Source organism: Lepisosteus platostomus, chromosome 14, assembly GCF_059453375.1.
Source record: "Lepisosteus platostomus isolate fLepPlt1 chromosome 14, fLepPlt1.hap1, whole genome shotgun sequence".
NCBI lineage: Eukaryota > Metazoa > Chordata > Actinopteri > Semionotiformes > Lepisosteidae > Lepisosteus > Lepisosteus platostomus.
In genome coordinates, this window is record NC_142624.1 from 19,266,120 (window position 1) to 19,282,533 (window position 16,414).

Sequence of the window (16,414 nt, forward strand, 5' to 3'; positions counted from 1 at the left end):
TGGGTATCAAGATACTGACAGGTGATGTAAAACACACCCAGTTCTATAACATTAACTTCTCACAGCCACCCTTGAAGAAGAGATGTGTCTGCAGCTGTGAAAACAGAATGGCATTCTATGTGGGGAAAAAAAAGAATGTCTCCTCATTTATCAGGCAGTTTCTAGGCTTTGTCCTGATATCATGAAAAATGAAAGTAATGATATAACAGTATTTTTCTATTTAGTTAAACAACCTCAAAATCTGAATCTGAAGTGAAAAATGCTTTCCAAGGTATGCTATAAACAGCATATACAGAAAAGGACTATCTTCTCAAAATTAGTTTAAAATCTAGAGGAGGTTTGTGGATAAAACACAAGAATTTGGGGGTTGATATAGAAAACTTTAATGAATGGCAGGAAGGACTTCAGAGTACTTAGAAGGTGCTCAGTCAAACATTACAACACAATCCCATAATATCATCTTAACAAAGGCAATTACAGAACCTCTTTTGAGTGTACAGGTACTAATTATGGTTTTCCTGTGGGTTCTAACAGCTTTTGCTGTCTGTTTTAACAGGTCAGGGTACAATTGTATACCTGAAAGATGAGGCCTGCAGACATGAAAAAACAAACACCTGCTTTTACGGCCTTGGAGAAACCATCATCCATTGCAAAAGGTCAGAGGAGAAAAAGCCTAGAACTGCGCAAAAACAAAAGACATGCCACTGATACACTGAGTAGTACATTTCCAATATGCAGCTGCAGAGATTCTACTGCTCCAAACTTTGAGACGGGCTCCTAAAGAATAGACATCAATCAGAGGAGCTTAAAGCTCTGAAACTAGTTCCCTTCAAAACTCTGAGTGGCTCAAGCACTAATGGTAGCTGTTTCAAGAGCATTTGAGCCCCATAGTACAGAATTTGCCAGTTTAAGCCTGAGCTATGTCATTATTGACTATGTCCTGTTATCTCTGACTGTAGCTGAAAGGTACATCTCCTCTAGGATTGATTACTGTAATGTCATATTCACTGGCATATCTAAATCCACACTGAACAAACTTAATATGGTCAGAATAAAGCAGCCAGAATCCTGGCCTTTTCTCGTGCAAGTGTTCACATTTGCTAGGGAACTTCTACTTGTGCAGTACAGGGATTGTAATGTGAAGCTTAATTAATAATTGGTGGCTCCAAATTGGGCTGGTATAAAAATAAAAAAAGCCTGAATATGTGTGGTATCTTTTAGGCTAAATATACCACATGAGTCTAAGTGGAGTGTCATACATCGTCATGTATCATCACCATTGTGTTACACGGTCGGCAACAATTAGGGAGCCTTCAAGTTACTTAATACTGTTTTAACATTGCTACAGCAATTTACAGCAAAGGCATTTTTCCTTCAAAAATTAAAAATGGCCAGAATGTATTTATATTTTATAATTTTGTGTGGTGTTATCTCTTAAGTATGTTGATTCTTGCCCACAGCAACATCTTCAATCAAGGCCCTAAATATCTCCTCTATTCAAGACAATGCAAATCTTTGAGCGCAGAGAGCAAAGAAAATGCCTCTACTGCTTAAAAAGAACAGTTATGAAGTCAACCCAGTTCAAGATTGAATTTAAGACCGAAGAGCTGTGAGATAAGAGCACTAACCACTGTGCCATCTAAGGAATGTCACCACCCTTACAAAGCTGCCTACTCATCATATATAAAACATTTCCATATTTTCAGAAGGCTGTTGACCTCTTACACAGTAACACCCACTGTACTGCCATTTAACTTACAGTCTGTCTTTATTCAGTTACAATGATGAGCTGAATGTAATTTAAGAAAAGGGACTCATGTTACACACAGACTTTGCAAACACTCAGCCCTAGTTTACCATCCATCATGAGCCTTCTGCTTTCAGCTTAAAACGTATCAGGTCTGTGAGTGACCTACAGTTATCCTTGGAGCCCTGCCTAGAACACCTCCTCCTCATGTTCTTCAAATTAAGCCAATGATATTTAAAGGTCGCTCATATTTGAGGATTCTTTAATTACAATAAAAAATGACATGAGCCAAAAAAAATAATGCACAGCATTAAAACAGAAGGAGCAAAACAAAAGCAAAGCGATGGCTTAACCCTAGAGATAAAGGTTAAGCATCAGAAGACGAGCCGGCTCAGTGTTCAACATTGAAGGCTGAGCTGAAGGCACTGAAGGCAAACTCTTTATCCCACGCAAGTTCATGTCCACATCAAAACCATATGTGAGATAAAGAGCTGTTGACAGTTTCAACTTTTACATGTACAGGTTGTCCCATCAAAGGTCAAAAACGAACAGCAACCAAACAAGAAAGAGTCCAGATGTCTTTTTAGTGAACTGGATAAGGGAACTGTGTTTTCTGGGGACTGAGTCATCCTTATTGAGATGTACAGGACTAGCTACGTGTTCTCTTCAAACAAAGGAGCACTTACTCCTCAAACTAAAAAAATAATTGATTCACTTAAAAAAGACCCAATTTCTATTAACACAGTTACAACATTTTTATGCAGTCAGTCCTCCATTTTGAATCATTTTTGCTTTTGATTCATATTTTCTTCTTCAGACACCAACAACCACTGACACTGGTTTATTAATAGCTCCATTAAACCTACAGTTGTGGTAACATTAAAACCTACCATATTTACATGAATTACCTAATACACACTTATCTCCACTGAAAACATGGCAACCAACAAAGTGGTCTTATTCATAAACCAGTAGTACATTTTGTGTGACTTGTGGCTCCATATACATTATGATAGGAATATAAGTAAGACTGAAAAAAAATGAGAATGAAAGACACTTCAGAGTAAGAGCACTGTATAGCCTAAATAACAGAATATGAACATACATGACATAATGAAGCAGGATTCATCTAGGATGAATAGTACAACAAAAGGCATTGTAGTAATTTAGCTACAGCATCAGTTCAGTAAATCTTTAAGGGGGTTCAAAACCCCGCTAGATATACTGTTGTTTGTACCTTGAGTGAGATACTTTAATCTACACAGCTGTATAAATAGGAATAAAAACAGAATAGCTGGCATGAACTGGCATCTCATCTGAAGGGAGGTTCTCTTCATGAGATCTCTTCACATCTAGAAACCAAGATAAGCAAGTACTTCATGAGCCATTGTGTGTGGCCAACCTGTATTTTGAGATAAACAAATGTATCCATTTACTAGGAAAGTATTCCCTAGGTGTCCCATTCTGTTACAGACCTGTCTCTCAAGAAATGAATAAATTGAGTATAAAAGCAAACTAAAAAAAAAATCTGTTGTAGACCCTAAGACCTCCTAAAACTGTTTATGCATACTATAATACTAGAAATACTCATGTTACAGTGTAACTGGCTTAAGAGGTGATAATTTACTTTAAAGTTCTTACATTCCCCCCAGCTAAGGTATGTTGAAAGGGGTTACTGGGTTATCACGCAATCCATTATGAAGCACCTGTGTCAGCATTTCTCAGTACAGATAATGACTCCCACTAGAGTCTGCCAATCTCCTACAAAGCCTTTTGACCACTTGTGAATCTGTTTATTGACTGGAAAATCCATGGATTACTCAAACCCATGAAACTGCTGAGCCAGAACAGCATTTATTCATGGCCCACACACTATTATATATATCCTTGTGGAAACTGTCATTGACCTAAGGGGGTTTACCAGGACCATGCAGCCACAGACTAGTAGATGCTCCCCGTTTAAAAATTACCTCAGAGAGATTAAGATTAGTCTTGGCAAGTGCTTTATGAGTCTAAAGGAAATCAAATGCAATTTAAGAACACAAAGAAGCTCTTATGCAAAATGTACTAGATGTATTTGTTTTTCCCCAAGATAAGGTTAATACAAATTAGAAACTGACAATTATATTATTTCAATATCCCCATGACCCTCAAAGAAAATTAAGGCACAAATTCTGTTAGAAAGTAGAAAGCGGAGGTAGTACAGCTTTGAGGCAAACAGTCTGGCAAAATGGAAAAATAAGAAGGCATGATAACATTAATGATTCAAACTTGGTTTTTCAGAGATTCTGCAAGACAAGTCCAGGCATTTGTTTTCAAAATTCAGCAACTGCACTCCACCTTGGAGAGAAGAATCAAGTCAGATCAAGTTTAAACTCATGTTCCTGCCCTTTAAAAAACAAAAATACCTTGTTCTCTTTCTACTCAGATGTCAAAGCCCTTCTGTACAGAAACCACTCACATCCAAGGATATAAAAATACCATTGTACTTGACAATATAGAGAGTATATAAGGCAAAAATAAGCAGCCCATTTCCCAACTTTTGCTAAATATACTCTTTCACAGAATTAGTTGCATCCTAAAGTGTTTGCCAACAGAATTATAGCAAATAAGTGGAAGGATTCTTTAAATCAAAATGTGTTCCCACATAAAAAGCATACACATCCCTAACATAACATTTTCACCACAAAAGTATATTTTTCTGTACTAAAAAGGTTAAAATATAACCTCCAGTCTTCTTTAACTTGTATTATGTCTTATTGGACAGTCAAATGAAAAATATTTTTGTTGCGAAATCCATACATTTAATGTGAATCCAGCAAATGTCCAGCCAATGACAAGATACAGTATACCTATGTGTTGTAACTGGTTCCATCACTTTTTACACTGCCACACACATTTCCTAACCACTTTCATTGATGTTAAACCTGCAATCTGCGGATGTGGCACTGACTCATCTGATACAATATGATACAGCATGATATTGATATAGTATGCATAAGAATTGAAACTAGAATTAAACCTTTACGTTTTATACAAGTGTTAATTAACACACTGTTAAGTTAAGTTAAATGGATAACTAGATTCCCTCATTTTTCTGTTTTTGTTCTGCAGGCTTAAATGCAGTTAAAGTATCTTATGTACTGCTAACTTTTCACTTCTAATGAAGTGATATCCAATGGCACAGGGTGCTTGGAATACATTTAGAAAATACTTTATGACATCCATTATATCCCTTCAGGAAAATGTAAAAATGTACCAATATCAATAAAAGCAAATTAACAAAAAATGGAAAAAAAGTCTTAAATTCAGGAAATTGCACCAGTGGCATACCCTACAAATTCAGGCACTCTGACTTTATTAGCACATGAACAGAAATATTTTTCCCCCATGGTTCAGGTACTGATTTTTAAGCTATAACAGCATTTAGAAGAGCTGTTTGCTTTAAAATAGATTATAAAACTGGGAGCAGACATAAAATAAACACCAAATAAAGATTATGAAAGTATTATGAAGAGCATGAAAGTACTCTGTATGGGTGGCTAATGCTTCATGTCTAATGAAGGAGTTCAAATATTCTCTCAGTTTCAGTTTTTCTTCTTTTACATACAGAAGGTGGAAGACTGTGTAATTTACATTGCCTCATTTGTTCAAATAATTCTGCATTTTAATTTTCCCCATAGATGAAAACTTTACAACTTTAGATGCAGAATGAATAAACAAAGAAAATTATTCAAGGCATCAACCCACGACAAATCCAACAACGTCTCACCCTTGTGACCTGTTTTTTTATTGGATAAAAAGACAGACGTGAGAAAATTGTGTTCTTTATCTTCCAGCAATCATAAAAAAGACATATAAAAGATGGAAAATATAAGGCAACTTCAAGGGCCATTAAGTGCGCCCTGCAATAAGGAAACACTAGATTCACAACCAGGCCAGTAAGCAGACCTACAACAGTTCATACAAAATTAAGCAGGCTGCAGATGAAGTAATGTTATGGACTGGACTTCTAACGTGATGATTGTGGGTTCATTTCTCAAGTAGGGGCACTGCTGTTGTATCCCTGGGCAAGGTACAGTACTTAACTCAGATTTGCTTCAGCAAAGTGCCAATCTGTATAAATAAACTACAAATCTAACTCACAATAGGGTAAAACCAGATTAAGAATTATTAGGAGCTGGTTTGAAATCCTTGGGATTTAATAGAGTCTTGCAAGCAGAATTACTAGATTCCTGATGCAAATATGTCAAACATTCGGTTCTGTGAAAACATAGCCAGCTAAGTAATACAACCTTTGAAGGCTCTACTTCAGTTCAGGAGTATCTGAAGCAGTAACTGAAAATTACAAACTAACTATCAGAAAAGTATCAGAAACAGTTTTGCACCTTCTAAGGCTGTATGCCTAAATAATATCTGACTTGTTAACTTAGTCATGTACATTATACAACTAATAATGCAAGGTTTATCTAAGAATTTATTTTTCACAACCAGTCAGAGGAGATGCAAAGGTCAGTGAAAGAGTATGTGAATTTATTAATCAAGCTTATGAAGAGAAATGCATAAAACACAAGCAGCACACTAGACACCATCTGGTATAAAGTTAAACTACATCAAAGACATTTTCTGCAGACATTGTACTTGCTTTATAAACCAGTCAAAACCCAGATCAACCAGTACAGACTGAAAATATTAAAGCAGGAAAAAACAACTGCTAACCTCAAAAACAAAAGCATTACATTTGTGTGGCTCACTTTATTATTTCAGGAAGTTACTTTTTTGAAACACGGATAGCAGTGGTTAACATTGCTGCCTCAGAGCGCTGGGGCCCTGAGTTCAATTCTGGACTTCGGCACTATCTGCATGGAGTTTGTATGTCTTCCCCAAGTTTATGTGGGTTTCCTCTGGGTGCTCTGGTTTCCTCCCACAGTCCAAAGACATACTGGTAAGTTAATTGGCTTCTGGGAGAATTGCCCCTGGTGTGAGTGTTTGTATGTCTGTTTCTGTGCATGATAGGCCCATCCAGGGCGTTACCTGCCTATTACTTGCCGAGATACGTTCTGGCTCTCCTGCAACCCTGAATTAGATGAATCATTTAGAAAATGGATGGATGGATTTCTTTATATACAATAAGATCAAGCATTCTTCATGCTGTCATGCTGATCCATCTTAAAGCACTCAACATAGCAGTACAATGTACAGCAAATATATACAGTAGTTGTTAAAAATCTCTCCATACCTCAGTTTACATCAGAATTATAATTATAATAATTATAGTCTGTGGAAAGACCATACTCTACCTAGGAACAAGTAATAGGTTTATTCCATGCTGAAAAAAAGAAGAAAGAGAACACAACTTTTCGGCCGTGGAATGTTGTGTTCTCTTTCTTCTTTTTTTCAGCATGGAATAAACCTATTACTTGTTCCTTTGCAGCCTACGCATGCTGACGCAGCTACCCACCTGAAACACATACTCTACCTATGTCACTTCAAGAGGACAGCAGAGTTATTTTGTGTATGTATAACAGATCTTGTATACAAATATCTAAGTATGAGTCAGCCTCAGCCCCAAGGTTATTTGCTAAGGTCCTAAGTGTAACAAATGCTGTTGATAAAACTATACTTTTATACATTCTTTTATGTTCACTCGACAGTCCCTGATCCTATAACATAGAAAATAACAACCATAGACAGCGTAACTAAAAAAATATGGGTACACTGTTTAACAGAAAACAAACTAAATGTATTTTCATTTTGAAAATTCTTTGTGCAGCACTTTATGCAAGTGATTCCAGACTACCTAGTCCTATGGAAAAAAAAAACTGGCACACTAGCTCTGGAACTATGCTATGTTCCAGTTCCTGTTTTTGAGACTTCACAAAGAAAAATCTGCAAAGATTCACAATAGAGTGTTATCCCATCCAATTTTTGTTTTTAACACAGAGATGACTCATTATGTTTTAATACATCAGATGTATGCCGTATCCTTCCTGAGCAATGCAGTCACTATAATCTATACAGTTATTATACACTGAATACCCCCAAAAGCTGGTAACACCAAAGCAGACATAACCTAAAACAGTTATAAAGAGTGTGGGTTTAGGTTTGTGAGTGCTTAAAAATTGATGACACAAAACGTATAAATTAAAAACAAACTAATAAAAAACAGATCATAGACCAGTTTTAACATGAAAATGTGATTCAGGGTGGTTCAGGATCTTGCAGTCCGTTGTTACCTTATCTATCTGGAACATAAAATTACCAGATGAGCAGTTAAAAAATTTCCTTTGCATAAATGACATTGTTTTTCCACAAAATGGTAAGAATGTTTTGGTTTTACTGTAACAGTATTACCTACAGTACGACAACTTCAAAAAAACTTTTAAGAAATGACTGGCTCCATAAGTGTAAAAATGGTTGATTCCTTCTTCTGAATAGAATGGCTTTAACACATGAAGGGTGGGATCCTTTGTTGGCAAAAATTCCGAATGTGGAACCTCATTTAACAAATGCATCAGGAGGGTGTTTTCTTAGATGTGGTTCCATCCTGCCTAAGGTCATGGAAAGATTAAATACGAGAGAAAGTTTAATTGCTCTTAGTGCATGCAGAGAATGAATGGTTACTGGTCTAAACACTAACAATGTACTCCAAACTATAAACTAAAAGTATGGTTTCACAATTACCAGACGTTTGGTTGTACAATTCAAGGCAATCAGCAGTAAATCTAAAAAATGAAATGAGTCTATATATGATTAAATGTTACATCAAACATTAGATTATAGAACCAGGTTTAACAGAATTTTACATATGAAAAGAAACGTCAGTCCAAATGTGCCTGATCAATTGCTAATCAACTTAGCTTGCTACTAAAACCTTTGGACCACCCTGGGAGAAATTAAAACATGTAAGTGTCCTTGAAAAACATGTGCCTTGGCCACCTGTTGTATTTATAACAGAGTAAAACTGCAACACATACAACAGAACCAAGGCATCAGACTAAGGACTGGTACAGCTCTAACAAATAAAAAGAAACTAAGGTAGGTAGATAAGGTCCCTTTTTCAGGCCATAAAGACCCAAGGGGGAATGGGGGGCAAGGGCCACCATTTCTCTCAACTATCCAACACTGGAGGTGGACGTGATGTGGTCAGTATCACGCTCCGGTCGGCCAATTACTCCCAGAATGATTAACCCCTGGTATTCATTTGGAAAGCAGGCTGAGTGGACCTGGGAGCCATCTGGAAGGAATTAGAGCAAGCTATATCGCTTGCCCCTACCTGGGATTGAACCCAGGACCTTCCGGTCAGGAGCTAGATGCCCTTACCGTCTACCACGGCTCCGATAAAGAAACTAACCTCTGCAAAAAGTAAACCATAGAACTACGCGTCACAATAATGATGGGAGTTTCCATGTGCATTTTTCTATCCTTCAAATTATGTGTGTGAATAATGTGGATGGAAGTGGTGAAGCATGGGCAAATTTATGGAAACACCACAAGAGATTAACGTTTGGTCTGAAAAACAGAGAAGGATAGGGCATTTATATGTGAATCTTGACAGCCCTACATTTCCACCTGTGCTAAGCTATGGACATCTGTAAATAGCTGGGATTTACACATTCTAAACTTCAGGGATACTTGTTTTTTTTAATTTGAAAGATCATAAAATTAATTTGTAGAAATATTATTCATGTCTAGCCTTTGTTCCATCCAAGCAATATTTGAAAACAATAATTGAGAGAGCATTAAAACAAATTAAATGACCAGATATGACACATTTACTGTATATTTAAATGCTTTACCACATCATCTTAATCATGAACTTCACTCAGATAAGGCGCCATGTAATGCCATATAAATTTCCAAGTATGTGTTTTTTGTACATAAGCTACCACATTTTCTTGAATAGCAGTACATCTCTAGATCAGTAATATTCATACCAGCTTATATTTACATTGACATGTACACAAAAAGGTCCAGGACTATTTTTCATTCAGCTCAAGCAATACTTATAGTAAAACTGAACTCTACGAGGAATAAACAGCTCTCTCATAATGGTTGGGTAAATGGAAGCTCCAACAAATGTGGGAAAACTCTGACTGATCTCAAAATCAATGATGAAGATCAGATTCTAACCAAAGATATGCCATCTCAATTGTCAATCACCTACTAAGCCTGATATTTATAGCTATGAATCCTAAAACTGCATGGGGAGAATGAAGACCTGTAGACATTCTGCTCCAACATGCCTGTTGGAGCCATTTATCTTTTGACGTGCTGCAAGCTCCACATTGCCTTAAGAAGAGAGTTAACACTGACTGGAGAAGAGTCAGAGTGGGGAATATCAGTCACTTTTATCTAGTGATATGACTCAAACCATCAAAATCTGGGCCATAGGACTCAACTTATTCAAATTATTTCAACATTCCAGACTGCTCTGAACCATGCTTACAGCACTGTTTCTAAACAATTATAAAAACTGATCTAAGGGAAAAAAGCTATTAAAAACAACAATTGTTTAGTAACAAACAAGGTTCCAAGAGTTTCTAATGCTATTTGACTGCTGTATGTTGTTATTTCTGAAATACTAAGAACCTCCCCACTGAATGCGATTAAAAACAAATTTTTAAAAGGCTAATTTCATGCCGAGACAACCAACTACTTCTTCCAAGGTTCCCTTAAATAAGCAGTATCTGCCTGAATGGACATTTTGAGCATTAGCATGTTTCAGTGGTGAGAAAACATTTGTGAATCCCCAAAGCATGATACTGTCTTGAAACCATCAGTTAAGACATTCTGTATGTTTCAAAAACTCAGAGCTACCAAAAACAATACTCATAAAGACAACACTAAAAACATTTTTACAACTCAATTTGGTTGGAATATGAACCCTTTTTGAAAGCTATTTTTTTCTGGGTGGCCTTTAAGAACAGGAGACTTAAAAAGCCCTGCACAATGTAGAATTGAAGAGCAACAGGTTATGGCTTAATCTGGTCCATAAATCGCTTGTGTCTTCAGAGACATAATGACAACATTTTTAGTAAATGCATATCTTTGCAGCAACAGCACAATAGTCCTTGCTAATCAAATATTTATAGACAACAACTATCATTTTCTTCCTGCCTTCCATCTGACAGCTGTAGGAGCATTAAACACAAAGAGCATTTAACTTAATGAAACATGGATCTCAAGTAAGCCAAAAGGTAAATAATTTATAACAAATAAAGTAGATAACCGCCTGTCCACTACTGAGACACTTACAAAGTCCAAATGTGCAGTACATTGTACAGTACACAGACCAAAAAAGTAGCAGACAGGAGAGTGAAGAATAATAGTGATAATTATATCTCACAATTATGTAGCACTTATCCTGTTAATGGATCACCATGCAGTCAAGAGGAGACATAATGCACCAAAAAAATGCTGAAGCCTCTGTGATGACACCCACCAGCCATTTTGTAAAAATAGCTCACTAGAGAACACGAGGAATGTTGTTTGCAAAAGGAGAGTGTAATCTTGAAAGAGACTGTGTCAGTATGCTGCACCCCACAATTACACACATGCAGGTGCATTACTTGTACAAGCCACAAGGATTAGAAAGGCTGCATTTTAGTGATACTGTACTGATCATCAGAAGGATCCTATCAGTATTTATGCATGTACATATTTATAACAATAAAGATTACATGTATGGATATTGATTACAAGTTTTTGTAATTTTGCTTAATTTATTATTGATGTCTGACTTTGAAACACTCACATGATTGTCTCACAGTGTCACTCACTGTTGTATGCGCACAAAAATCAGCTTATTAGTGAGAGTTGATAGGAACCAGTTGAATATCAAATCCAGGTGAAAATCAGCAGCCAATATTATTCAAGAGTAAGATTTCCTTTTGCACCATCAGTACATGGAGCAAATCCATAATGAACTAAGGTTCTGTGTAGATCATCCTGGCCATTCGCAGGTTTGGCACAGATGTGGAGAGAGAGGTGCTAATTGTTGTGTACAACAGAAAAACTGGTGGGGTAGACAACAGGTCATGGTCTGGGTAGGGGTGTTGAGTGATTACAACTGTATTTGTAGTGACAGAGAGCTAACGTGACAGAGGCAAGTCCTAGGACCTGTCTTGCTTTCCTCACTGCAGGCTCATCCTGATATGTATTGTCCTACTGGTATATTGTCACATCTGCATGTTACTCGTGTAACAAAGCTTAACAAAAAGAGAACACGTAAGTTGCATGTAAGTGGCAGTGGATACAATAAGCATGGGATTGAATCCCAGAGGTCTGCATGGTGCAAAAATATGACATACTGTAGATGTTTATTTGTGTTACTTCAAATGGTGGCAACATACACTCTCACAGCACACCTGCTGTTGAATAACTGCTGATGACAAATGTTAATCAGTATAATTAAGTTACATGTATGTTTATTAAAATGTCGGTGCACCTGCTACAACAAAGATGAGTAGCAAAGCCATTTCCCCAAAATAGTTTTGTGAATATTTTCTGTTAGAAGCAATACATTTCTCCAGACCCACAATATACATCACAGAAGACTATAAAATATTTCTTTGCTTTGACACTTTAGTCAATAGTAGTAATCCATGTATAACCATTTAAAGTATTGTCAGACAAAATTAGAAGGAATAACTTTCTTGGCTAACAAAAAATCACAGCGAGTTAAACTCAACTAGACAACAAAGAAGGCCGAAAAAGTTGCTTTCATTAAAATCAAGTTGGAAAAATAATGCTTTATACAGTATGTCTCCCACATAAACATTGTAATCAATAAACACTTAGTACAGATGTTTTGTTTAATACCAGTACTAATGAACGTACCAGCAAAGGTATAAGTGATCATTGCTATATCATTTTACAATGCACAAAACACATTTACTGTGCATTAAAACATTAATGTTTCCGAATATCTTGGAACACACTTTATTTTGGGAGTTCTGCCTCAGAGGAACATGGAATGTAAGTCCGTCAGAATTGAAGAGAGCAAGGTTTCACACAGATATTGGCAAAAGAACAGAGACTTGGTACATCAGCAGATAATGAAACCTCCATGTACATTTTCTGTTTTGATTTACACTCTCTTCAATGACACACTCCATTAAAAATAACTGATACTGTCACAGTAACCCATTAGTAATTTGTGAGGTCTTTCATGGTTTAAGCCTTTGTCTTACCTACAATATAAGATTTGCAATACAAACAAAAAATGCGCCTTTCATTAAAATACTGTTTTTTGATCAAAATTAACATTTTAATTGCTTTTTAATACTGGGCGCTATAAAAGAGAACTTTTTAATAATCTTTTGATGTTTTGAAAATGCTGACTTTGCACACTGATTCAAGTTGAAGAGCAAGCAAAGTTGTTTTTGTAACTAAAAGAATGTAAAAGTGTGATATGATTAAAATTTCAGCTGCAGATCCTTACATGTTGACTTTTTATTTGCACTGTTAAAGCATAAAGTTAAAGTATAATGTATGCCACAACTGTCCCCTCAGATTGTGAATATACCTATTCTATGTTTTGACTTCAGCACACCTATTGGTTTTTCTGTCCAAATCATAATACTTTTTTCTTCTCTGGAAAAATGTAAATGCCTAGAACAGAATTTGTAATTTTTGCATGTCCTGTTTATTGAAAACTGTGTCATGTTGAGGCAAGCAATGTCAGGGCAAATAAAAGTAGTATAATTTCTCAACCACAACCCTTTCTATAAAGACAATCTAAAGAACTGATAACTATGACTTTAAAAAGACTCAATGTATCAGCACAAAATGTTTTATGTTTTTTAAAACATAAAATTGTTTTCTTAATCCAAACGTAACAACTTACCTTTAAATTGTATGTTTATATGGATTTTATCTTTGTTATTAAGCATTTCTGCAAAGATAGCAAATAAACAAATGGAAAACCAATAGATGACAAGTCATAGTTTCACATCATACTTCTTCATAGGTCCAACATGGTCTTTACTAATATTAAAATCTTTCAACTCCATCTTAAAATACATCCACTCCCCAATAAAATTCTTAAATGTAAGTTGTTAAATAGATAAGTAAATTACAGAACAACAGTTCTGTTGTATCTGATAACTTCAATGGACACTTCAGTATGAGCTCTGCATTTAAAATGGCAGAACATGTATTATGATTCCAACATGCATCTCTGTACTTTGATTCACAGGTGCCAACACTAAATCCATCCAATTACTTTCATACTAAGAAGGCTCTTTCTTTATAATTTTCCATCACAGGACTTGCACTCTGATGTTAAATTTAGCCACCCTCTACCACAGGTGATAAAAACTTTGTTCTACTGGCATCAGAGTGTAATTATAAATCAAAAGGCTGTATTTATAAGTCAAGTTCCCGGTCTTCAAATTATAAATGGATACCTTATCTACCGATTGGACAGCGGCATTTAAGTTAATTGTGAAAATGTTATAAAAACAAAGAGAAAACATCCGGTTTTATCGCTTGGCAAACTTCAGATCTATCACTAGTAAAAATGCTTAACAAGTTCCAACACAGTATACATTAATCTTGAAGATGTCCTGCTAAATTCTTACGTGTTAAAAACTAGACAGCAGACGGCTTTGCCGGTCGTAGATTGCAAGCATCAGATTCGATGCCCTAGGATATAAGAATATTTGAATCATGACTTACAAAGCCATATGTTTATACAGCTAGAATAGATCATCAGTGCTTATCGAACAATTTCATCAGATGAAAATTTTACGTAAAGTGAAAACACCATAGGGTGTTTAGTACTAGGTCAAAATACAGAAAGATATTTGTGGGAAAATGTTTTATGTACTGTAGATCTCTGTTAAAAGATCCAAGTCTTAACAGCCGCACAGGCACAAAAGGATCACTGAGTCTTTGTCGAGCGGTTTTATCTCTTGCAAGAAAGTTTCAGCACCCCGATGCCCTTCAGTAACTTCAGAATAAGACATTAAAAAAATAAAAATGTTCTGTCTTCCACACGTGAACATAAAGGTCTTCGCATTTAATTTTTTTAAAGTGCATCTTACGAGGAACTATTTCTTAACTTTCAATTTAAAATTGAGCTTTTTTTAGCTATCAAGTTTCTCAAGTTTCTCCCTGTTTTAAGCTTCAAGGTTTGCATTAAACGTGGGAACTTTAAACACTAAAGCTACTGAAATATAAACGCTAAATCTAATCGCTAGTATTGCAACGCTCAAATGAACGCCAGAAAATAACTGCATTTTAACAGACCAAGCCACTGTTCCCCACGGCCCTAGGGGTCAGGCTAATAGAAGATTCACAGACCTCCTATTATTAACGCAGACAACTTCGCATTTCAAGTTTTTTTTTCTGCAGTCTTACCTGGCAGCTGTGATTCTGTCAATAAAAACAGGACGAAGCAAATTAGCGGCTCCAGCCACAAGGAACACCTGCAAAGAAGAAAAATGTATAGGCTAGTTTTTTTTTAATTATTTCAAAGTTTTATCCTCTCCACAAAACACTAAATGAATTAAATACCTTCTGTGCATCGCAGCTTTAGTTTTGATGAGCACAAAAGACTACATAAGTTTCAATGAAAATGAATGAGAAATAGATATGAGTCGTCCTGTAGATTTGGAGCGCCTCAAAGCCGGTGAAACAGCTGATGAGTGTGGGACATGGAACTACCAAGTGTGGTGGAAAAAAAGAGTGAAGCGCTAAGGCTGATAGAAGAGAATCCCTCTGGGTCCTAACGCGCTTGAGCACGGCAAATGGGCAGGCTGCTGGAACCAAATTCGCACGATGTCAGTACTGTACACACAGCTCTACCAGTAGGATGAAATGTTTCTCAGACCTGTTCATAGCAAAATGAGCTTTTTAAAACTAACTTTACATGACATCTAATGGGCGTTCAGTTATTGTATTCATCAGAATGTTATTTTTTACATTAATTTCCCTTTTAATGCATCAACATGCTAAGTTTCTTCATTAGTTTCCCTTCCATGGCTGCCTTTTGTGTTTCGTAGCAAAGGCTCTGTATTTAAATATTAATTGGTAGATATAACGAAACAGCAGTAGAAATAAATAAGAAACCCATCACTGAATGTTTTTTTATTTATGAAATATAAAACAGTTATATCGTACATGATTTGTAATTATTAACCGCTTTTAATCATAGATTCTTAGCTTCGTGTGAATAAATGGTTATGACCTTCACAAAGTACAATTTGTCGTAATAATGGGTTTAGTGACAAGCATTAGACAAAGTTTCCGTTTAACTACGGCTTTGCAGTTGCCGCTTATTCTTCTCCCTCGCCCCCCAGTGGCGGAATTAGCTACTTAAGAAAATTAGGTACACCTTATGAAGGGTTATACAGTACCTTTCCTGACCATATTTCATTTCTTCTTCATACAGTCCTGTTCCAATGTAACTCTACAATTTAACTCTATGCTTTGGCAATGTATACGTTTATTACCAGCAGAGCACTACTATGCACTGCCCACTACACATAAGATAACATCTATACATAATCTCTCCTCAAGCATGTTATATGTTGCATCACTACAGTTGCTATATTAGGTTTATGAATATTATAAGGGGTTAGGTCGCATTTAACTACTTTGTTAAAAGCGTTGAGAAGTGCACTGTGCAACTGTTTTCCAGTTTTCTACAACAGTTAT

The 16,414-nt window shown here is 36.1% G+C and overlaps 1 protein-coding gene across 1 annotated transcript in view; it reads right to left on the bottom strand.

The window, feature by feature from the left end:
- Nucleotides 1-15,435, bottom strand: part of col18a1b (collagen type XVIII alpha 1 chain b) — a 147,885-nt gene extending 132,450 nt beyond the window's left edge. The window contains exons 1-2 of the mRNA XM_088607369.1: nt 15,272-15,435; nt 15,116-15,183 (exon numbers count right to left, since the gene is read on the bottom strand). Of these exons, the coding sequence (XP_088463495.1) occupies nt 15,116-15,183; nt 15,272-15,282 (79 nt within the window). The 5' untranslated portion in view covers nt 15,283-15,435. The remainder of the gene's footprint in view (nt 1-15,115; nt 15,184-15,271) is intronic.
- Between the last annotated feature and the right edge of the window lie 979 nt (nt 15,436-16,414).